This window comes from Lampetra fluviatilis, chromosome 9, assembly GCF_964198595.1.
Source record: "Lampetra fluviatilis chromosome 9, kcLamFluv1.1, whole genome shotgun sequence".
Lineage (NCBI taxonomy): Eukaryota > Metazoa > Chordata > Hyperoartia > Petromyzontiformes > Petromyzontidae > Lampetra > Lampetra fluviatilis.
Genome location: NC_136283.1, coordinates 10,632,716 through 10,657,724, shown reverse-complemented (window position 1 = coordinate 10,657,724; position 25,009 = coordinate 10,632,716). Strand labels below are relative to the sequence as shown.

Sequence of the window (25,009 nt, the reverse complement as noted above, 5' to 3'; positions counted from 1 at the left end):
AGCGGGTTGTGGTGTTGGTGAGGGGTTAGTCGAGGGCTGGTTCAGACATCGCACTTGTATACCTGACCGCGAATCAAATTCATAAAACTTTGTGTGCATACAGTGCTGCATGTGTGTAACGTACACGCCTGTGCAATCGTCTGCATGCAGTGCACGTGTGTGCTTAGAATGTACTGTATTTAAATTTCAGCAATTCAGTACATACAAAATCCATATGGCACGTTTGATTAGAATTACCAGCATCGGTGAAGTCTTGTCACAGGATATGTATTGCATGTGCGATAGTTAATCGTCAGCATTTGTACACTAATACTGATTGTGTGTGTGTTAGAGAGAGAGAACCTGTGTGAACCGGACCTGGTGGTCTGTGCATTGCCAAGCAGTCTCAGGCACGAGAGTGAAATCCCTGCAAACTCGTCCTGTAGTAGAACGCCCGTGGCGGGTGCTGTTCGAACGACCACTCCTTTCAACTCCCGACTGAAACGTGTAACAAAGCACAGGTCATGTGGCTTGGTGTGCTTTCAGCTTGGCCCTGCCCTACATTTATAGACGCTGGCCCACATCGCTCGCCTTGGGGTTAGAGGGAGGTTCCTGTGCGCACTCACGTTACTGTACAGTGTGGGCAGTGCAATAATGTTCAATATATAAATGCATAAATTATTTATGCGAATTCACATTTGTGTTTGGGCTGTGTTTGTGTATCGGCATGCATTGCTTAATGGGATGAAACTGCAAGTTTTGCAGGAATTATTACTCAAGTGACTACTATTATACAGATCTCCATTTTATTAATAAAAGAAAGATTTGGGGCTTATTTGTACGTGTGTCGTGTAAGCGTGTGTGTGCTGAGAGTGCGAATAGGTGTTTTTTTCTCGAGTATATTTACTATAATTTATATTTACTACATTGTTATACTTCGTTTAAAATGTTATGGCGTTGGCATTTTGCTTATTTAGGTCACTTGCAATAGAGACTATCCTTATCTCCTTTTGAGTTCCCACTTGGTAAAAAAATGGGGGTGTTTAGCAAAACTAAATTGTACTATTTTTAATGTTGCCTGTATGGCATCCGATGTATACAGCTTGTAATAAAAAAAAATGTCGTGGTTACTGGACTGCAAATAGATCATGGCTCCTCCCTTGCAAAATGGAGTAAGGACATTGGTCTTATGAAGTCCTTTTGTCGCACTTGTAAGTTGCAGTAATTTGCTTCGAGTCATTGTGTGTACATATTGGCTGGCAACGACCATTGGTTGAAGTTTGGGCTTGTCGTTGAAAACCATTGATACATGCCACACATTCTTTAAAACTATAAAAAAAAACTATGCTATTTTTATTTTCCCACGTAAGGCCCATTGAGATATATATATAGCTCTTTTAGAAGCGACCTAGCCATAAATGATAGCGCAATTAAAGTGGCTTATCACGTGGACATTTATAGCAGGAGCCAAATACTCTTAAACGGATAGTTCAGGCTGCCCATGTGAATATTAACACTTGTCACCAGCTTGAGTAACACTAACGATTGTGACATTGGGTGCAATTTGTACGCTTGGTCACGAGGAGTCTGGTTTCTGGCAGCTCATTGCTCCATAATAGAGGTTTTTTTGGGTTTGCTCTTAGTGTTTCAGTTTTTTTGCTCAGCACACCTGTCGTAACCACGCCAAGTTTGGAGCAGTGGTGTGGGATTGTTAATGATTGAACCACAGTTGTACAAGCAAGACCAAGGTTATCTGGGCAGTTTGATGGGTGCCTGTGTGAGTAATTTGGAATGGGAAACAATCTATTCGGGTACAGAAGTAAAAGAGTCGAGCCACGCATACATCCCTCGTTCAGTTTTCACTGTTCAAGACTGACTCGCCCTATAATTACTTCGTAGTGTTTATGCACAAAAATCTCCTGTCATCACCACAAGGTAACAGTGCTTCTCATGGAAATGCAAGCCGACTTTCGCCAACATGGGCCAGCCATTCACATAATGGCAAGCCGGGAGCTAATGTGGGTAGGCAACGATGTGTCACAAATGAGACGAGCAGTGTGCACGCCAACTCGCACATATTTAGTTTCCGATTAAGGGATCTCAGACCATTGCACAATTCCGTAAGTGGGTGTGTATGTCAAGATCTTTTTAGACGCCATTGTCTTCCTGTGCAAGTGTTGGGTAGTACTCAACTTTGTTACCAGCTGGTGGTACTAGTGGTGGAAATTCTGCATTCTCAGTCCTGTGGATTTTCCCACAAACTGGGTTCTATTTTATGGACTGTCTCAGGTCGATTTAAATAGTTGACCACCATCAACGCTTTGATATGCAACCTTCTGATCGTGGGTCGAGTGCCACCTGCCAAACTTTACCTCCCAAACTGTTAATGTCACCGTGATAAAATATTGAGTGGATAGGTATACATACTGAAACACTGATGAATGCTTGCGTGTGTTAAGCATTTTCAAGTCTCTTTTTTTAATGAATGACGCATGCCCGCGAATATATGAATTGCGCTTCTTTTGTAACATGGTGAGGTGTAATCTTTCAGGCTTAGCAGGCCTCTGTAAATAGACTGTGTAATTGATCTCCGTGTGCGTTGTTTGCTTTTCTTGGGGCTAGATAGAACTGCTTTCTGTTTTATATGCATCAGTGTTGCACACATGTTCGGCATAATTGTTTTAGATTTTTTAATTCTCTTACAAGAAATCACTTGCCAACTTGCATTGCAGCTCAAGGGCTCTGCTCACAATCAGAAGGCTGTAAGTTCAACTCCCAGTTGGGACCAACTCAGTCCATCGTCTGCCCCATGCTCAATATAATGAATATCACTTCGTGCAAAGCCAAAAGTGTGACCTTCCTATAAGAAATTGACCCCCTATAAGAGATGAACCCCTATCATGAAAATTGGCATTTTTCAATGCCATAGTGGAGAATGTACAAATGCAGCACTGCCTTGGGTAGCTGCTCACAGGTGTTTGGACACAATCCTTAGTCCCGGGCGTTTTTAACATATGTACAAGCCAATGTCATTTCCCACCACTCTCCATGCTCTAACCTTTAATCCTGAAAGTGCATTTAGTGAATTGGCAACTTGGAGCCGTTCCCAAATTCCATCGGTTGAATCCTGAGTATTACATGCAGACATTTCTGTCGCTGGTAGTTTTTTTTAATCTTTCCAGACACTGCAATGCACTGGAACTCTGTTGGGCACATTTGACCAGAAGTTAAAGTGTCTCCCTGCATTAATGAGCATGGGGTGGTGCTCATTTCCATTGATGGTCCAGAGCCAGTTCTGAAAATTAATATTGTGCTATGGAGACCCTGGTAGGAGTCGGTGTCTCGAGAGGACAAACACTTGACTTTCACCAAGTGGTGAACATTTTATTTGACCATCGATTGGATTATTGGCTTGGTCAACCCCACACCACCGGGGATTTGACCTCAAGACCTTCCAATTGTGGATTTAACGTTCTGCCACAGTGCCACACGGTGGTATATAACCACATGCAGCACGTTTCAGCTTCTGAAAATGTATTGTTTGAGGGCAAGCATATTTACCTTTCATAACATTAAAAATATTTACAAATACGAACATGGAACGCTTCAATGAAGGAATTTGACTCCCAGAATAATTAATGCATTTTAGAATGGTCATGAGCTAGAAAGGGTGGTTGCTCATAATTTGACTGAACAGACCTCTTGGGTGGTCACTGCTAATTGTAGTCATGCCAACCTGAAGATTTGTGGCAGCATTATTTTCAAAATTTTACTCATCCTAGGATACCTCGACAAAGCATGAAAGGTGCCTCCCTTCCTCATGCACCTGGAATCTGAAACATTTTGTCAATTTTTAGTAATGCAGTAAAAAAAATTGTTACAAGTGAGTTATTAAAAGTGCAGGTTTGCAGATATGCTGCTTTACCTTGGCAAATAAAGAATTCTGGAGCATTGCTCATGATGGATAGTAGGAATGTCACAGCGAGATAAAGTAATCGACGAAGAAGTTCAGAATAGAATATGGCAGATCTTGGCTGCATATTCATGAGATATTGGATAACCTCGTGATCGGTGCTTTAACCGTCAGTGCCAAGTGAAATAGTTTTATTGGGTCAAATCATGTGGTTACGCTCTACGGCATTGTCAATGCCCACCATCCGCTTTCAATTTGATGTTAAAGATCCTGTGGCTGTATTTGCAAGAGTAGGACCTACTGTGTTGTGTAAATTTTTATTTAGTCGATTTTGTTAAGATGTTGCTTAATGGAGGGCGGGTCTGTTGTTGGCATACCCCCAGCAACAATACGATGTTGATGACAATTGAGGGAAAAATGAGCATGTTTTAATTTTAAAGCACTTGCAGTCATCACTTGTATATAATGCTGGTGTCTTTTGGCATGCCGTAGATATGCCAAATGCTGGAGGGAGCTTTCTCTAACAAAGACCAAACGTTTCACCATTTCAGTGATGAGAACATGAATTTCAGAATTTGCTGTATATGTTCAGTAACATTTTAAGAAGTGGCTCATTCGGTAATTGGACCTGCCCTGTCATGGTAATGACAAATGAGCCAGCACTGTTGAGGTCCTTGGTTTGAGTCCCAGATTCCCACCCGAGAGTAATTTTGAATTCTATTATATCCGGCCACAGCTGAATCTTAGGATTATCCAAAGTTATTCACCTTGCCTTCACTTTCATTTGAAGGTTGCATCCCAGGTGGGCTACAGTTTGGTCAATTATCCCTTAAGGATCACTTAATGGGAAGTCAGCATTTGTTGTCCTACAAAGACACTGGTTTCCACCATAGGAATGTGGAATTTCACCACTGGCTCAAGACTTAACTTGTCTCATGCTGGTTTGAGTAGAAGATGCTTTGGTTTGCATCATCTATGGCTTGAATGGTGTACTTTGTTTAGTCACTTTACTGCAAGATATGTATGCTTGTTTGACCGATTAGGCACAAAGAGAATCACTCATTTGTACTGCTGCAAAAACGGGAGTTTGGAGGTTGTGTTTAGAATAGACTTTTGAAGGACATCAGACGAAGGCTTGTGCCATCATTACCAGGTGGCTCTGCCATGTAACATGTGGTTCTGCTGCTGAAGGGGTGTGTGATGGGGGGAATGCTTCACCGCTAGTCTGGTTGCCTGTGGCACAATGACAGTCATTTTTTTTAAAATGCAAGCAAAAAAACGAGCAGAAGAAGAAAAGTCAAGAGGGCTGGGAGTAATCTGTGTGAACCAGTTGGAATGTGGTTGGAGGTTTAATGTGACTGACAATTGGAGGTGGAATGTGGCTACCAGAGAGATTTTGTTTTGAAGCTACAGGCCTTTGTGTGCCACCTCCACTATAGAGAACTTTGTTGTATATTTGTGTATAAACCATTGAGACGTATGTCAATATTGGTATTCAGGAACGGGAGTAATTAACATCTAAATGCACGGTCTGGGGGACTTGACTCAAAGCTCATCAATCTAACTATACAAACTGCTTCGTGTCTACTTCTGTACATAAATGCTCTCTTATACATTTTTTTTGTATGAGACAGAAAGCAACTTGTAAGTTCAAACTTGAACATGGTATACAGTATCTGGTGTAATCAAGAAGAGGTTATAGTAGATGGGAAACTTACAGAATGGAGCAGGCCAGGTTACTGAGAGAGGCATTTGAGTCAACACGCAGAGGTTGGCTTCCAAGAGAAGTCTGATGGTGAGATTGTAAGTGGACCTCGAATGACGTGTTCACTTTCTGCAAAGGAAAGACCTGAAACCACATGGTGGGATCCTGTAAAAGTTGAACCTGGAGGGTAGGTCTCAACAGTAAAACACTTACAGAATGTATCAGGGAAGGAACCAATGGCAAGAAGCTGTCATATCAACAGCAGTGACAAGATGCTTTTTTCTTTGTATGCGAGCTGGTTTGGGAGCAGTTGGTTTGCCTCTAGTCTTCGCTCACGTGTCCTGCCCTGTGCCGCTCACTTTGCAGTACAAGGATGGCGATGAGGTGGTGCTGTGGATGAACACCGTGGGGCCGTACCACAACCGGCAGGAGACCTACAAGTACTTCTCCCTGCCGTTCTGCGTCGGCAACAAGAAGAGCATAAGCCACTACCATGAAACACTCGGAGAGGCCCTGCAGGGCACGGAGCTCGAGTTCAGTGGTCTCGACATCAAGTTCAAAGGTGAGCGATCACTTGCCTTGGTTGTCACAAACGGGCCACCGCAATGTAGTAACAATAGCATCAATGCAACATAACCAGTCAATTCAACCCCACTTGGCCAGGGGATGGCAGTAAAGTAAAACTGTTTGTGAATCACTCTTGGTGGAGCTTTGAGTGTTTACGTGTTTTCTCCAGGTACTCTAGTTTCCTCCCATATGCTAAATACTCGATTCTGTACTTGGCCAAACATTGCAATACAGGACCCTCCTGAAAACATCTTGAAGTGCAGTAAAGCTTTACTAGATACAAGGAATGATGAAAATTCTTAATATTATGTTGAATTTTTTTCCCATCGTACGTAGCTAACTGTGCTTATCGGTTGGCTACGTACGTTGCACATTTGCTTGAGGTACTCGGCCACGTGAACGTCCAGCGAGGAGATGGAGCGATTATACCTGCTCGTGTGCAGGTGCTCAGGTGGATTACTACGCCACAGGATTGTGAGCAATATTCATGGCTTGGGGAGGCCTCAATCCAGCAGTGTATTGACCATAGCGAATGATGATGAATAGGAAAACAGTTTAAATTTTGACCCGCCTGATTACTTTATCCAGAGTACCTTGAGAGAACCCATATATATAAATTGACTTTCTGCACAGCCCAATGCATGATGATAGATGCATGGTCCACCCACCCTGCTTGCAGAGAACACTGTAAGATGTTTGCCATCTTTTCTAACACACTGCAGAACGTTACACACTCTGGCCCATATTCATGTGCTTTGTTAAATGGCTTTCCTGACAACTTTGTTGGATGAACGGCCAAATCGGCAATAAAGAGTGATTTGGCAGTTTTATTTTGGGAATTATTTGTGTAAAGTACCGTTGCTGGCAAGTATTCAAACATCACATGAAATGAGTCCAAATTGGGAATAAAGAAAAAGCTATTTTGTTGATACAGAACCATAAAAGTAAAATATAGACTAACAAACAAATCTTTCTGGCCACATTCTCTCAGTACTACATTTTTTTGTATTGAACTCAATGAAATATGCCTCGCTTCAAGAGACATATCTTTTCCTAAGCAAATTTGTAGACCATCCAAAAGTGCCTATCTATTAAAATAAGCATTGGCTTTTCCTCATCCCCTCTGATAGCTTTGAGCCTAATAGTAGAAATTCAATTTTCACCTCCATATGCACAGGGTAGAAAGTAAATGTAAGTTGTTGTAGTAGCCTTGTGAGCAGCATGCCTGCCACTGATACACTTAATAAATCCATGGTTTGGGTTGCCACAGCAGATAATTCCCACAAAGCGTTGCTACCCTGCGCGTGCCTGCTCCTGTGAAGTGGGCCGTAAAGACTTGGTGATATTCTCAAGAGCGGACTGTTGTGTGTTAATCTCGAAATAATAATTTATCTGTAGCCACTGTTTGTTTTACTCTTTGTTAGACAAAACTCAGTTGGAAGGTCTGGAATTCAAATCAACTCAACCCAACATCCCTATGGGGTGAAGAAAATAAATACCTCTGGGAAATGTTAGTTGTTTTCCTATGGAGAGATTGGTCTCTTGCATAACAAGGTGTGAGGGCACATTCCCGCATCTCCGATTAGCACGGTTGGCTACGTATGGTGCGAAAGAAGTTAAACCTACTACTGTCTCATCTGTTGATGGAGATGAGCATGCACGATTGCCTTATGCTCATTTGAGCACAAATACTCTTGGATTTTTGATGGAACTAAAGGCATCTGGGGCTTCCTTGAAAAATGGATCATGCATCACCAAGTGTCCTGACCAAGTACAGTGAAATCAATTGTATAAAAAACTCATTCGACAAGTTTGGTGATCAAGCACAATACATCGATTGTAGTGGTACATATTTTCCCTATCTCAAATCCATAAGTCATCCCCAGACTCATGAAAGTAAGCCTGGCTTTTAAGCTGTTTGCATAAATTTACTACATTCAAAGTACAGTTATCTTATATTTATATAGTGTTTTTATCCAAGGCTCTTTACAATGGTTATGAGTGGTACAATTAGGGTAACTAAAAGTGATACGGTGAAAATGGATGGGGTATAGGGAGGGCGGTTAGTGGGTACTGTAATTACAGAGGTGCCTTCTGGATGCAGGGGAGGGATGGGCCAGAGAAAAGAGATGTGGGTCTTGAGGGAGGAGCGTAAACTAGATGGGGAGCGTGCTCTCTTAATATGGAGGGGAAGTTTGTTCCAGTGCAAGGGGGCAAGTAGGGAAAAGGAGTTGAAACGGGATTGTGCACAAGGAGAGTGGGGAACAATTAGGAGTATGAGAGATTGAGAGCGGAGCTGGCGAGAGGGGACATAAAACGAGACGAGGGGAGCGAGGTAAGATGGAGCAAGGCCATGCAGAGATTTAAATACCAGTTCAAGGAGCTTGAATAGATACCGGTAGTAAATGGGGAGCCAGTGCATTTCTATAAGAAGGGCGGAGGGGCGGGAGCAGTGTGGTAGGTTGTGAATGAAACGTGCAGATGCATTTTGGTTCTGTTGTAGTGGAATTAATGCATTTGCTGGGAGACCGAGTATTAGAGAGTTACAGTAGTCTAACCCGAGGGAAGATTAGTGAGTACTTTGGCGGTGGACTGAGTGAGGAGAGTGTGTAATTTGCTAACACTGACAAGGTGGAAACGACATGTGCGGGTGATGGCGGAGATGTGAGAGGCGAGGGAAGAGGAGGAGAAAGAGGACGCCAAGGTTGTGGGCAGAGGAGGGGACAAGGGTGAGAAGGGTGGGAAGGTTGGGGGTGGGTGGAGCGGAAAGAGCAGCTGGGAAAAAGAAAACCTGGGTTTTAGAGCGGTTGATAGCAAGGAAGTGAAGTGACATCCAAGACTGGAGAGCTGTTCGGCAGGCTGAAATGCGAGAAGAGAGGTGCGGAGTGAAAGTAGAGAAAGAGAAGAATATTTGGATGTCGGCGAAGAAGTGGTGGGAGACGTTAAAGGAGAAGATAAGTGTTTTTTGAGATGGGAGATGTAGAGAGAAAAGAGAAGGGGGGGGCCCCAGGACAGAGCCTTGGGGAACACCTGCTGTGACAGGTGAAGGAGGGGTACAGGAGTGATTGAAGGAGACCGAAGATGAGCGTGAATAGATATATATCCGGAGCCAGGATAAAGTGGTGCCGAAAATGCCCAGATTAGAGAGAGTAGAGAAAAGAGTGGGATCATCAACATTGTCAAAAGCCGGGGAGAGAGGTCGAGGAGAATGAGGACTTGAGGAGAGATGTGCTTTGGCCGAGTTTGGTCAGGTGGTTCTGGATGGTCATGAGTGCAGTTTCTGTGGAGTAACATTTGAACTCCACATGGTGTCGTGTAGGTTTTTGCAATTGCGGGATTTGGGCAAGTGCTCTTTCTTATAAAGCAAATCTAGGTACACTAATTCCCAAATACATCGTCATTTTATTAACACCACGACCTGATTTGCAACGCATCAGTCCATACTTACGTCGCTGACAGTGTCCATCCTTTATCGTACCGTCGCCTCCGCCTCCACCTACCCTGTAAATTGCTTTGATTTACATGGTTTCAACATTCGTCGCACATTTCAGGAATGGGCTATTACTGTACAAGTATAACCCCAGGTGAAAACGTTGTGGATCGGCTCTGCACAGTCAGCGAATCTGTCTCAGAAAGTATCTCCTTTTAGTTTGATGCAATGTTTAAAATCACCGCGTATCAGGTGAGCAATTTTAAGAGTGAATTTTCGTGTCCGAAGGTGATGATGCTTGTTTGGCAGCTGTCTTTTAATAACAGTTTGCATTGCTGAACATTTTAACATCCTAATTTTTTTTTATCTTACCTTTTCCACTGAGTGGCACATGTGCATATGTGAACATGTCTTGTGCCTCACTTATTTCTGCTCTCCCTGAGATGGGTAGCTATTGTGCAGTGGGGTGGTGTACATCAGCACAGGAGAGACAAAGCCAACTGGGTGTACATGGTTTTGTCTACCTCTTCATGTACCTTTGCCAGCCTTTATAGGTACTCGCTGATACTTTCCGGAGCAGACTACTCGGGCTGAAATGGAACGCCTGGTGTGTTTTTGTGTTTTAACCTTGTGCCGTCTTACCCCAGTTGCCACCACGTGTAATCATGGAAAGCATGGGTTAATGTTAACAGAGGTACTTTAGAACACGGCTTACCATGTGAGTAGATTGCGTACTGGCGACTACTAACATCACCGATAAAAGGTCTACCCTATAGCCTGCTGGGTGGCTCAGAGCAGCGGGGGGCATGTGCAAGATGCACTACCGAGTGTGGACAAAAGACAATTGAAGATGCTTCAGAAGTATTTCAGAGGCCACTCCAACGTGGCGTGATGTTGTACTGCATTCCGTAATAGCTCTGGATATAAGTTTTTCATTTGATGACGCTGCCGATAGCACAATTGTAATGTATTTGGAAAGTGAACAGGGAAGGATGTTAAAGAATAACTCACAGGTTATCTCCATTCGTAATTCCCTGCTGCTTGCTAAGAGAAGCATGCACACATTTTATTCATTACGGACAATATAGTATCCAATATGCATCATACCGGCAGCTCTGGTATGATCACCACTGCGTTCAGTTGTTTATGATATTGCTCTTCAGTTCTGAAATATTATTGCCTTGGGATTGCATTTATCACCAGGCATTGCTCAATATGGGAAGCACATTATTGAGAGGGCTCATGATTTAGTGCTGTCCCACAGCACTGTGGCGATGGAATGATGGCAGATTCAACTCTTGGTTGGGTGTTGACCCAGCCGACCATCCAAGGTCGATAAATTGAGTATCACTATGGGAATTCGAGTGGTTTTTTTGCGTATGGGACTGGTCCCTGACACATCGACCTCGGGCTGCTCTTGGAGCTGAGTGCCACCACATGTAAATTTGAGCAAGGAGTTACTTTGACTTGACATTGATTAATTGTAATCCAGGTGTATTATCACCTCTTTTCAATGGGTGATGTAGACAATAGCCACTATACAGAAAACCCTCTCGATCCGCAAGGGCTACGTTCTGGAAAACGCTCGCGAATGCAGAATTCGCGAATGCAGAAACCTTGTTCCAATGGGAAAATGTGGGTATGTTCCTGGTACGAGTGAACATAGCGGGGAAATGGTAAATATTAAAAAACAATGACTACAATAAATTAATTAAAAAGAACTACATGTTTTTTTATGACATTTTGCTGATGATGATTTGATGGTGCTGAGGAATCCAGGAGGGGATGACTCATCGGGAGATGCAGGTGTTTGATAACGCACAGTTATTTTATCACTCTGGGGAGCACTTGCAGCAACACTTTCCCTGATTGCATTCGCGGTGGTCTTTTTAATGGACCTCACAGTCGACACGTTTCTACCAAAATGTATAAACGAGTCCAACCGTATGTACGTACAGTAAACCCTTGTTAATTCGACACATATAGGATTGGCCTTGCCGAATGATCCAATATTCTGGATTATGTACAATGGTACTCCCCAGTGCCTCCTGCCCCAAATTTGGTTTCCAAAAAAAGTTCTACTTACCATCAGTAACCAGCACTGGAGGTGAATGAGGATGTGGTAGGTTTCATGTGGTCAGTGACAGAGATTGTGGTGGGGGGGGCTTAATGCACTTAGTTTAACACGTAGGCTTTCGCGACCAATATTATTCATAATAAAGGTTTTTGGGTTAGATCGCGTTATTTATAAATGTGTTGTAACTCTCCACCACCCGACACGGCCAAACAGTAAAAAATGTGTCACGTTTACAAAGGACAAAATAATTCACTTCTTTAGCCCACCGGTGTGTTGAAGAGTGAATCAACATTATTTTAAAATGCGAGTACGACGTTTTGCTGGTAATTTCATCCAGCTTCATCGGGCAATTTGCCAGAATGGTGAGGCTCTCCTCTTGCTCCCGCTCTTAAATAGAGCAGCAGCAGGGTGACGTCATCATTTATTATGCACTTAAACTCCAAGGCATGCTTCCTAATCTTCTCCTGGCCTTTCTTGATGTCGTAAACGGTGCTTGATTTTACGTCAAACTCTTCACACACCATATGCACACCTGCATCAATTCTATCCAAAACTTTGGATTTGTCTCGCAGACTAAGGGATTTATACTTCAGTCCCTTTCTATTACTTGCACAGTGCATTCACAAGGTAAAGTCCAAAGCAACAGGTCTGCACTCACGCTCACCATGTGTGCCGCCACTCGACTGAGTCGTTGTTTTAGTTGTGTTCCTCGCACTTTCCGTTTATAGGTGGCGTGTGTCGCCACTTCGGAAGGGTTAAGCCAGAGATAAATCGATTACATTTTTGGTCCACGTTTTGGGCAACTGAGAAAATGGGAGACATCTTCTGGCGTTGTTTGGCACAAAGGGCAGCAGTTTGGGGCGTTTGGGTCGATTCAATTTTGGTAATCGGCTAGCATGGAGCAGTAACCTGAACGGAGTTGAGCGAGTTTTGTGCGAGATGCCCGGGTCAGGGATTTTTCGTTGTCTGCTATGGGTGGAGGCCAACTCCCGAGCACGACATTGGGCTTGTAGGCGTTCAGGCAGTGCATGGTGGCAGCGCTGTGCAAGTGGTTCAAAATTTATTTGGTGGAACAGTGTTTAAAGTAGATTGCGCGTTGGCAGAGCTGAAGGAAAGCAAGGTGGATTTCATTTTCTTAGCAGGTGCAGGGGCTTTGAGTAGCTTTGGGCAAGGATGCGTTGTCGAGTGGCATGAAGCCAGATATTGATCAGTGAGAAGCTTGTAGTGTTCTTGAATCGGAAAAACTTTGGTTTCTTGGTGGAGATGGTCAATGGGCGCCATGAGGTGGCATCCTGTGGTTAGGCGAAGTTCTTGGTTTTGGGCAGTTTGGAGCTTTTGGTAACCTGTAGAGGAGAGGTTTGGACACCAAATGGGGCTGGCATAATTGATAATCGGACGTCAAATGGCTTTGTAGGTTAGGAGTAAAGTCTCCTTTTGTTGACCCCAAGATGTGCCGGCTAAAGCTCGTAAGATGTTTTTTCCTTTGTTAGCTTTTGCATGGACGTTTTTGCCATGTTGAGCGAAGCTGAACATGGTGTCAAAGGTTACACCTAGAATTTTTGGGGTTTTTGCTAGTGGGAGGACTTGGTTGTTTATTACGACATTGGGATGTAAGTTGGCTTGATGAGGATCAGGTGTGAAAAGGGTGACTTGATTTGGATGTTGAGAATTGAAGCGATCTATTGGCTAGGAAAGTGCTGAGCCGACTTAGATAGGAGTTGGAGTTTTCCATTTTGGGTATATTTTGATTAGAAGTGTAAACTGTGGTGTCGTCGGCATACTTGTATTCCTTTTGGAGGAGTTCGTAGATCGTGGAGGTAGGCGTTGAACAGCACTGGGGATATTATGGAACCTTGTGGTACTCCTGCATGAATGTGTCATGAGGATTGAATATCACGAAAGAGAGTGCGCGATTGGCGGCCTCTTCAGTAATTTGTAAACCAGCAAACAAGACTTGATGGTAGCGTCGAACCCTGGATGATGTCGATGTGTGAGAGGTGGTTAACGGTGTCGAAAGCATTTTTAAGGTCAAGGGAAGCGACGTTAGTGAAGGATGGGGGCTTTTTCTCATTGGAACTGTTTGCAAATTGGGTGGTTAGGTTGAGAAGAGCTGTTGTTGTTGAGTGTGCAGGGCGAAAGCCATGTTGGTGAGATGATGGAAGTAAGTTGGTGGTGATGATAGGAAGGATGAGGGCCTCTAAAATCTTAATTGATGGGCAAAGTCGGCCTGTAGGATGTTGCTTGATTTATGTCTTTGCCGAGTTTTGAAAGTGGGATGATTGTCGATGATTTCCAGACGGCCGGAATGAGGTTGCACTGGGAGTGAGGCGTTAATGGTGGAGGCGAGAAACTTCATGCCAAGGGGGCCCGAGGTGTTTGAGGTGGGGCATAGCTATGCCATCGGGGCCCATTGCGGAATGATTTTAGGCTTTTTTGATGGCTAGTTTCACCTCTTCATGGCTAAATTGATTTGATGGATTTTTTGACTGGTGGATTTATTGGAAAAGTGTGGGATGACTGATGAAAAAAGTTTTAAGTTGTTGGCGATGTTATTGTTGTTTGACGGATTTGTTGTTGAAAGTGATTGCACAATTGGGTGGTGGTTTGGAGTGTCCGTCTAAGGCTTTGGTCTTCCAAAGTTTTGATGAGTTTTGGCGGTGGTCAAAAGATTCAGCAAACTCGTGCCAGCGTTCTGTTTTAGCTTGATTGATTAGCTTTGTGATTTCAATATTGAAGGCTGGCATTTGTGTAATAAACCAACAAAACTAATAGTGTCTTGTTGGTTTATTAGCGTTGAGGCTTCTTTAGGGAGGCAGGGAAGGTGTTGCTTGTAGCAACCCGCCGGGATGGTGTGCTTGGTGGTAGTCGCGATGTTTCTGAAAATCTTTTCACAGTTGTGCCCATATGTGGATATGGTTGATGTTGTCGGCGAATAATGCTTCTCGGGTATAAAGTGGCCAGTTGGCTTTTTAAAAGTTATAATACAGGCGGTTTTTAGGAGTTTGTGAAAGCTTGGCGGCATTGAGGGTCAACACAATAGGTAGGTTGTCGGATCCAAGGGCCGTAAAGACTTGCCAGTCGATTGATGAAAGGAGGTTTCCTGACGCTATTGAGGTATCTGGTGAGGATGAAGGGCCAGATGACAACTCTGGTTTGATTCTTTTCATTGAGTACCCCATAGGCGGAGCCGTTCAAGATATCGGCAATGAGGTTGCCACGTGCATCTGAAAGGGAAGAGTGCATACGTTTGTTGTTGGCTTTGAAATCTCCAAGAACAATTGAGTCGTTTGGTTAAAGTCGATTTATATTTAACTGATAGTTGCGAGGGCAAGAACTGGTCGGTGGGATGTAGACGTTGATTATAGTGAGTGGGCCTAGATGGGATTGGATACGGACACTTAAGACTTCTGTGGTGATATCAGAAGGAGGCATTGGGATTTTAATTTCTTCAAATTGAATGTTGTTATGGATGAGGAAAGCTAAACCGCCACCAGCTGTTGGTTGGTCTCGACGGAGGAAAGTTTAATTTTGAAAGTTCGGCAGGCGAGAAGTGGGTTTAAATTTTGTTTTCTTGGATTGCGGCTATATTAATGGAGTTTTGTTGTAAGAAGGTGTTGCGTTCAAGAGATTTGTTGTTGATGCCATTGATGTTTAGTTGAAGGATTTTTTGGTCGTTTTTGTTGTGGACGTTTTGTTGTGGTTGTTACGGTGGTTGCGATGGATGATGGGGCGGTGCTAGTGTGGTTGTGCAAGGTGGAGTTGTTGGAGTGGATGATGACCAATATTTGCAGAAGCAGCCGGAATTTGAACTGGGGATGCAGGCTAAAGTAGTGCAGCGTTTGTGGTACCAAGCTTTACAACCGTTTCATTGGATGGAATTTGCATCGACGTTCTTGCCGCAGCCGCCACAAGGGAAAAACGGGCCTGGATTCAATTCGACGTCCCCAGCAATAATGAGAAGCCAGTTCCAGTATGCCAGGAGGCCTGGGCTGGCTGGCGAAAAACAGGAAAGTGCGAGGGATGATGTTGCCATTTGCAAGTGCCTTCGTAGTACTTGGTTTCTCCACTTCGCACAAGCGGCAACACTGGAGAGTCGTCGTTTTAATCGTGGCATGCGCCGTCGCTCCACGTGTACGCCGAAATTGGACCAGTCGGTACGGCAATTCGACTCATGGCGAATTACTAATACTGTATACATGCCGAAAGCGCAGCCGTGTCGATTAATCCCCAATTACGAATGATAAAATACCAAAATATCGAGGTTTTGCTGTATAAAGTAAAAAGGCACAAGAGAGGCGGTTTCAGAGCGGGATTGCGGCGAGACCAAGGACTACGCGGGCAGCTGAGGGGGGGAGCGTGGCCTAATCTCCGCAGATAGTTTCAAATGTAAAATTCCGCGCGCACCTCGCCGGTGGCGGTGGTCTGGCACTACGCACTCTCGCGCATACTGGAGTCTGGCGAATAGGGAATTGGTATACATTAACATTTTGTAACTTGTGAATATGGAATACTTCCGTATACAGAACTCGCGCTTAGCAAGGGTTTACTGTACATGTACTTCTTTAGGGATGGACTGCATCAGTGTAACAATGGATATTGTGGTATGCATAATAATGCAGTACTGACATCCTTTGTATTGATTGCCTGTCATCACTTAATCTTATAGCTGGTGAGGAATTATTAAATTTTCTACTTTAAGGTTTATATATATAAAATGTTTCATTATCTTTCCTTTGCTTCCAGAGGATGTTTTTCAAACGACCTACTGCAGCATTGAACTGGACAAGGAGAAACATAAATCCTTTGTGTACGCTGTGAAGAATCACTACTGGTACCAAATGTACATCGATGATCTTCCTATCTGGGGTAAGTGGATGTATGGCGTTTGTGTAAGGCATTCAACCAGTGGAATTTTGTGTTCAATTATTTGATTTAATTGTACAACTTTAATTTAACTCGATGGTTTAAATGTGCACATTCATTTGTGTATTTTTTTACTTTTTAATTGCCTATAAATGAAGAAATGCAATCACTGTTTGGCAGATATTGTCATTGATTTTAGCACGATGCTCATGGGAGTTGTGAACCAATGTAGGATGAATACTGACACTTCTGATTAGCACGGTTGGCTATGTATGGTGCGAAAGAAGTTCAACATACATGACAACGTTCATTACTATACATGGATATGTACACGAAGACTTCTTGACTAAGCCTGCTGGCCTTTTCTTGCATTTATCTCACCGCTTCATTGTGTTCCCTGTAGACATATTAGAAATCAAAGACATTTTAGTAAAAAAAACTGACCAAAAGCCCGTGTTGCTGACATTTTACATTTAAAATCACCAAATGGTGAGAGTCTCCTCCGTTCGTTCCACCTATTTAACCCTTGGCCAGGAACGTGAATGGCAGAGGTCACAAACGGGTTTTGCTTCCTTACCCGTACCTGGCCGCACCAGGGTCGCAAATGGGTACCCGATACCCGTACCCGGCCGGGTACAGGTAGCCGTATCCTACCCGTACCCTACCCGAAATGAGTGACAAACGGTTACTCACCAGTGACTCACGGCCTACCCGTACCCATACCCGGCCGCACCAGGGTCGCAAACGGCTACCCGTACCCGGCCGGGTACGGGTAGCCGGGTATCGGGTACCCGATTGCGACCTCTGGTGAATGGGCGATTTGCGATGGCTTTGTAGGCAGCCAGGTTGCACAGGGCGTAACTGTGCCGGCCCCCCCCCCCCGTCGTCTCCTGTGCGTGCAGGCATCGTCGGCGAGGCGGACGAGAACGCGGAGAGCCAGTACTTGTGGACGTACAAGAAGCTGGAAATTGGCTACAAAGACAACAAGATAGTGGATGTGAACTTGACGAGCGAGTCCAAGGTCAAGCTGGTGCCCAACACCAAGATCCCGCTATCTTACTCCGTAAGCTCAGTCTGCGTTCACTGTTTTTATTCCTGTGTTTTGGGAAAACGGTGATGCACGTAATGTTCGGTAAGTGGTGTCAGGTAACAGAGTCATTGTTGAATTCCTTCGTTTTAATCCTGAGGTTCCACACAATGCTAAACCAGATTTTCAGGTATGGCAAGTTTGGCAATATCTGACTTATCATCGCCCTTCCCCCTGGGTAGCTGGAGTTCTCACGTCTATAACTCCTGTTCGATGGGGTAACTGCAAATGAGCAGTTGCCAAGATAACTGTAAGAGCGATCCATGTTCCACCAACCCCGGATATCTGAATCCCCAGATAACCAGACCACAGATAACTAGAGTTCTGTTATTTTTTCATTTAACATTTTATATGCTATTTGAATTACATTGGTGTGTTATACCCTTGCTAAAAGTGCATTTACCATGTGTTTATTTTCCAGGTGAAATGGAAGAAATCTGAAGTGAAATTTGAGAGTCGATTTGATAAGTACCTGGACCCTTCCTTCTTCCAACATCGGGTACGGCTTTCTAAGAACACAGGCACAGGAGGTGTCGGCTACTGAAGTCACACGGCACCATGTTCAAAACCCACAAGGCTGTGCAGGCCTAGAGGATGTGTGTGTGTGCGCACAGCATCATTATTATTATTATTCTTGTTCACAAAACTCACAATGTTGAAAATGTGCCCTGGCTATGAAAGAAACATTGCAACTGCATTATGGTTAAATTGTTATTAGGGATCATGAGTGCAATGTAGGACTGGTATGCAACTACTACAGTGAGTATTTTTTTTATTAACATTGGTCATCTTCATTATGTAGCACTTGCAAAACATTTACCCAGTTTAATACGTAGGCTTTCGCGACCAATATTCATAATCAACGTTTTTGGGTTTAGATCGCGTTATTTATAAATGTGTCATAACCCTCCACCACCCGACACGGCCAATCAGTAAAAAAGTGTCACGTTGACAAAAGACAAATAGTTCACTGCTTTAGCCCACCGGTGTGTTGAAGCATGAAACCACAACATTTACAATTTGAGTACGACGTTTCGCTGGTAATTGCATCCAGCATCATCGGGCAATTCGCCAGAACTGGTGGGCTAAAGCAGTGAACTATTTGTCTTTTGTCAACGTGACACTTTTTTACTGATTGGCCGTGTCGGGTGGTGGAGGGTTATGACACATTTATAAATAACGAGATCTAAACCCAAAAACGTTGATTATGAATAATATTGGTCACGAAAGCCTACGTGTTAAATCTGAAGTTTGCTAGGAAGGGGGTGGCATTCCCATCGGACAACAAGAATTCCTATCGGCTGGAAAACATGTGCGCATATGCTGAGACGAATGCCAAGCATTACGTGATGCAAGCACACCGTGCCTTTGCTTCCATGGTGCGGTGGTTAAGAGACCGACAGGACACAGCGGTTAAATCCTCTCCATGTTTGTGAATGTCATTGACCTACTGGAGGCTCGCATGTTTTTTTGGTAGTTTTAAGTAGTATACATTGATGACAATATATTTTGCACGCAACATAATGGAAATATGCCAGAGTACTTTTGTTTAATGACCCGACCTTGGCCCATAGAGACCAAGATCCTCTTTTCATGGTTTGTGCCTTTGCTTTATAGCTTATTAGAGTGTTTTATTTCAGGTTGCGAAGCGCACATTGAGTGAAGAGTTTTTAAAAAATATATCCTTGGTCGATTCTCACACAAGGCTTTCACTGCATAATTTACACAGCTTGGACAATCCACATTAATCTTAACCATCATAGCTACTATAATGCTTCTTGTAGACTTTGCCTTGTTACTTGGCTTTGTGTCAACTAAGATGAGCTCTATGCAAAGCATTATAATTTGGTTTCATGTGAAGATATCTCAGGGGTAGTCTTGGCAATGGTGCACAAGCATTCATCAAAACGTACCACGTTAATCCTGCCAAGTTAACAGTGCCATATGAACATAATAACATATATAGTAGGCTAACACTTTTGTGAATGGCCACTATTCAGACTAGTTAGATTTATTTGTTGGAAATCCCACTGTGCTTTAAGTATCATCTCCAAAAATAAGTTAATCTCTGCACCATTTCGACTCTTAAGAAGGGCTGTTTCCTAAAATTATCGCTTGTGAAATGTATGTTTTTGTTATAATTCAGTGTTTGTGATTTGATGTGGTAAATGCTGAACACAGTTGGGGTATGACAAGTCAAAATTCACACATCTTCAGAGTTCTGGCCATTCATTGAACTGCCATTTCTGGGTTCATCGTGTAGTGTGCTAACAACTGAACCACCGCACCCCTGTATATTTATGTATATTGAATATTTTCCCTTAATTAACAGATCCGGCAGTAAAATCACAGTTTTGACTGCAACTTTTAGCTGCCAGAGGGGAAAACTGGTGTGCCTTTTGATTTAAAGCTTTCGTGACTGCAGGGATTCATCTTCTTGGTTCTTTCGGTAAAGTCACGTAGAATGGAAATAATAAAAATAAAACATTTTTATTGCCTTTGCTTCCGTAGAGCCCTTATCACAGTGTGGAGCCCTTAGGCTTGTACATACTTGTGATAATACCTGCTGACCCCTTAATACAACTCTGTTCTGCACTCTTGCATATTCAACACATTTGCATTGACACACGATTAATCATACAGATTTAAAAATGCCTTGCAGTACTTTATAACGGACATTTTCTAGGATGAGAGGGAGCGAGCAAGTGAGCGAGCTGGAAGTCAGACCTGTCATTTAATGTATGCTGGCGTTGCCTTCCGAGAAGGTTTTAAATAATCCTTTTGAATTGTGGATGAATTAATCAAATGAGTAGTGCTGTGGTTCGAACACGTCGTCCATAATCATAAGGTTGTGAGTTCACATCCTGGTCAAGTGAGTTGACTTGATAATTTATATTTGAGCCATAAAAATCGTTACATTTGGCTAGAAATCAATAGTTCCGTAAGAGAGACTGTCCCCTGCCATAGACATGTGTAATTTCCACCGCTATCTCCATCACGTCTGCCGGTGAAGATGAGTGTGACCCTAATGCGCATTTGAACAGGGTAACCTTTATACTTGAAATAAATAACATTTCATAAGATTGCCCTTTCCAATTTTAATGACAACATAATTTCATGCTAATAGTCCTTGCTATTACGTGTATAATAAATAACATTTACGCCAATTAAATCCCAGTTGCTATCAGCGTCAAGGCCGAGTGAAGTTGTCATTCATCACGGTAATCCCCTGTAGACAGTGTGGTGCATCACGTCTCATTGGGATTCAACTCGAAAGAGATGCCAGACAATTGCTTACAGTATCTCATCAAAATCCATTCTCGACTTGACCACAAAATGGCACTCCGTAAGCTGTCCGTGGGGGTGATTTTTTTTTGTATTATCACGTCGGCTTCAGCACCTGCATTGTAACGATGCAAATTTCCCCCAAGGCTGTATTCAGTGTTAACTGATTCGATCTATAAATACATATTTAACAGTTCCTCAGCTGGAAATAAATAAAAATAACACATCCAGTACAAAAGCAAATGTAGTTGAGATGTTGAACAAAATTTGTAATAATTTTAATTCTGATGACCTGATTTCAACCATAAATATTAAGCTCTTTCACCTTAGTTGGCTACCATTTGTTCCAGCTCAATGTTCTGAAATAGGTGTCGGCCCTATCCAGGCACCACTGTTATTTTTTGGGAGTGATCTCTAATCACTGTCCTTAATCTCCCTTTTGAGACTTGGCTGTGAGATGCCTTTTAGGGATCAGCAGTGTTTGTATATTGCACTATCATTATTTGTAGCTCGTTATACTTTCAGCGATGAATGCAGTATCGGTGTTTGTAATTGTTTTTTTTATAACAATACATATTTGCGTGGCAAAATGCTTCTTCATGCAATGCAGATTGAAATATCCAGTTGGGTGTCTCATTGGTTTAGAACACTCAGCTTGTCATTACGTGGATAAAATAGGTACCGCTTTGTGTGAAGTCAACAGTGGTTGCTCAATGTGGGAATACTTGTCATCAACACAGGAACGTATCATTTCGCACCAATTGTTCAGTGCTTCCAACATACATGAGCACCATCCTGGGCCCATGGTTTAAATGTTAGAAATAGTGAACACTTAAAAAAGATGATTGCTTAATGTAGGCACTGCAGGGGTTTAGAAACCCTTAATTACGAATGGTTTAATACATTAACTTTATCCGTACGTTCTCCCAATGTTGTTAAGGAACACACAGCTATGTAGTGCTGAAAGATTTGTTTTCTCTGATCATTTCCCGTTTCTCATTTTAATATCATCGGAGGTGCACTCAGTAAAAACAAACCCAAATCTAGCAGAGTACCACATCCATTAAGCATAAGGTCAATGCATATTTATGCTACAAACTGACTTCACTATGGGCTGTCCTGTATACATTAACTATTGGAGCCCAATTATTACAATTATATACGGCTTTTAAAACTCTTAAGATATGTAAATAATATTAATGCAAAACGAGGATTGTTTTTTTAATGTTACTTTATCAGGGCATTGCGCTTCTGTAATTGTTTTTACCCTTCAGGGTTGTTTTGTTGTTTATCCTTGAGTTGGATTTGAAGCTTGCAACCTTATGATTGAGATTCAAGTACTCTTATCACAGTGCCAACCTGCCAGATTAAATGTTCTAATTAGCTTCAGTAGGCTAATGGACATGTTAACCTTGCGCCTACGTATAGGATGATGGAGATGTGACAAATCATTCCATACAAAACATGAAATAGTCCGCTCTTGTGGTCACGGAAGGAGGATCCATTGAAGGGACATGGTGAAGGTAGATCTGCAGAGTCGCATGTTTACTGAATCTATTGAGGTGCATTTATGAACACTTTTTATCCTATCCTGACTCCACAGCATTGCTAATAAGATATGCATGTTTCACGTATTTGTACAGCATTTTAAAGTGCAGTCACAATTTAACGTTGTATAACTTCAAGTTCGATTGTAAATTAGACAAATCTAATAAAATCAACGTGGTCCTTTCATCACCACCGCAATCAATGCTGGAAGATGACCTCTAATCCAATCGCCATCACTTACGGTCCGACAATGGCTCAATCTACATCACTCCTGCACATGAACTGAACTCGTAGCGTTATTTCACATGTATGCACGCAAACATGTACACACAAAGACAGATCCTTCCCCTCGCCATACAGACTGTTGGGGCGAGTACTGTTAGTGGGCACTGAAGAAGGCCGGCATGGCCACGAGAGTGGTGTGTGGCCAGAACCATGCCTGGTGGCCTTGAACTCCCCTGTGCTGATGCCTATTTAAAGCGGTCATCACTCCATCCTCATAGTGGCCATCTTGGGTGCATTATATCATTGGGCTGCCATTCTGTCGCTTCTTGTCCATCGATTATCTTGCATTCAAACGATGCGTGTCCTGATCAAGCCCACTTGTCTTAACAGTAAATATCACATTAGGTTGTATTTGCTACCTTACCCATACTATTATGTTACTAGCATAATAAAGTTATTCTATTATTTCCTTAACCATGTTCAGTTTAAGCCTGAGCGTTAAATTATCCCTCTACTTTAAACGTTTGAGCTTTTATTCCATTATTTCAGTGCCCCTATGACCATTAAGCACGTTGTACAATCTTCCATATGCCAAATAAAAATTGCTTCATTTTAATTCGGATTTCATTCATGAAAACATCACAACTATGTATTTTCTTTACATATGTGCTGCTCTATATGAAAATGTTCAGAACATTGAATGCTACATCGAGGTGTAGAACCTACGGTGGTAGCGCACATTCAGATAATGTCAGCACCATTGTTGTTAACACTGCCTTTAATGGAACATTGAAGCAGAAAATGCCCATCGCCCTATGGTGAGTTTTATATTTCCATGCCTAACCGATTATTTTTATTTAAATCTGAATTTGACTGCAGCTGCAGATGGTAAGGATAAATAATTATACAGATGGCCTTACTCTTCCTAGAACCCAGCCTGCATGGCCTTCATTGAAAATGTTGACAGTGCAACTGTTACACTTGCGGTTTATAAAAGCCTTCAAACGACTTTTTTCAAACGGCACAAAGACCCAATTTAGTAACATGCAAAGTAGCAGATTTGTATTTATCCCCCTGAGAACTTGCACTTGAGTTTGACTTTTTTATTTTGTTGTTTGGTGGGGTTAACACAGCATGCACAGTGCAGTGGTAGATTGAGCAGCACCTCAACTAATGTGGTGTAAAACAAATGTGTGCTCTCTCCAACTGTGACAATCTTCCAATTTAATAGAGCAGGCAAGATTTAAACGTCGTAGTTCATTACCGCTCGAGCTCTGTAACGTAACGGAGTGAGAGCCTTTTACAGACTCCCGTCATCGTACCAGAGCTTGAGTTTTATTGCCGTCAAGATATTATCTTCTAATAATGTCATATGGATTTCTTGAATCTTCTCGAATCACCTCGGCTATAATGAGTCAAGTGAGGCAATGGATGGTGGTTTTTAACGCTCGGCCAAACCTAACGGTGTGAAATTGTAGGCAGTGGGTCACTTCGGCTGTCGATACTTGCGACAAAAGTAATAACCCTGGGAGCTAACATACATCACTCACCGATTACACAATAAAGAGACGAAACTTAAAATAGGCATGCCTGATTTATATGAATCGCCTTGGGACAATTAGAAAGCAAATCGATGCAGAGACTCGCGACGTGCACAGCATACCGCCACGTGCGCTCGTCCTGATTACTGCACTGCCCAATGCAACCATCAGTCATTAAATGTCCAATAGGTGTCTGGGGCTTGGCTGGAAAAATGTAACCAGCAGTGCCCTTCGTGCATTGAACCACTTGTGTAAGATTTGTTGTTGTTGGTTAGTATTGTATATGTTGGGGTTCATATCACTTCTGCATTTGCAAAAGACACTCCAATTCAGTAAAAAAATGGTATCCATTCCTGATTGAATAACGACCCTGAATCAAAACAAGTCACTGGAGGGTGAACCATTCCACTCCGAGTATAAAGTGGATTGGTAGGCGAGTGGGTAGGAGGGTAGAATACATAGTAGGTAGTAGGTGTGTTCCTGATTTTGGATCAATCTAAAACATTCCAAAGATATCAGTTCTCGATACAAAATTCCGGACGATCTATAAAAAATATTTGTTTCGGACTGATGCTAAATTATAACGTAACAAAAAATACGTAATTCGTCACTTTATGATTTGTGAAAGGAGGATACCCAGAAGAAGTTTAGAAAACATCGATGCCCCGGTGATGTTAACTCTGGCCAGGAATCAAACTCAGGAGGATCACATTCATATTGCAGAACACTAACCACTGTGCCCACCGCTGCACCCCCTGACTTATCATTACTGATGTATTTAGCAGTGGA

At 42.8% G+C, this 25,009-nt stretch overlaps 1 protein-coding gene across 1 annotated transcript in view; it reads left to right on the top strand.

The window, feature by feature from the left end:
- The window catches only part of TM9SF3 (transmembrane 9 superfamily member 3), a 64,428-nt gene that overhangs the window by 1,421 nt on the left and 37,998 nt on the right, over positions 1-25,009 (top strand). The window contains exons 2-5 of the mRNA XM_078859761.1: positions 5,964-6,159; positions 16,415-16,537; positions 17,437-17,597; positions 18,043-18,120. Of these exons, the coding sequence (XP_078715887.1) occupies positions 5,964-6,159; positions 16,415-16,537; positions 17,437-17,597; positions 18,043-18,120 (558 nt within the window). The remainder of the gene's footprint in view (positions 1-5,963; positions 6,160-16,414; positions 16,538-17,436; positions 17,598-18,042; positions 18,121-25,009) is intronic.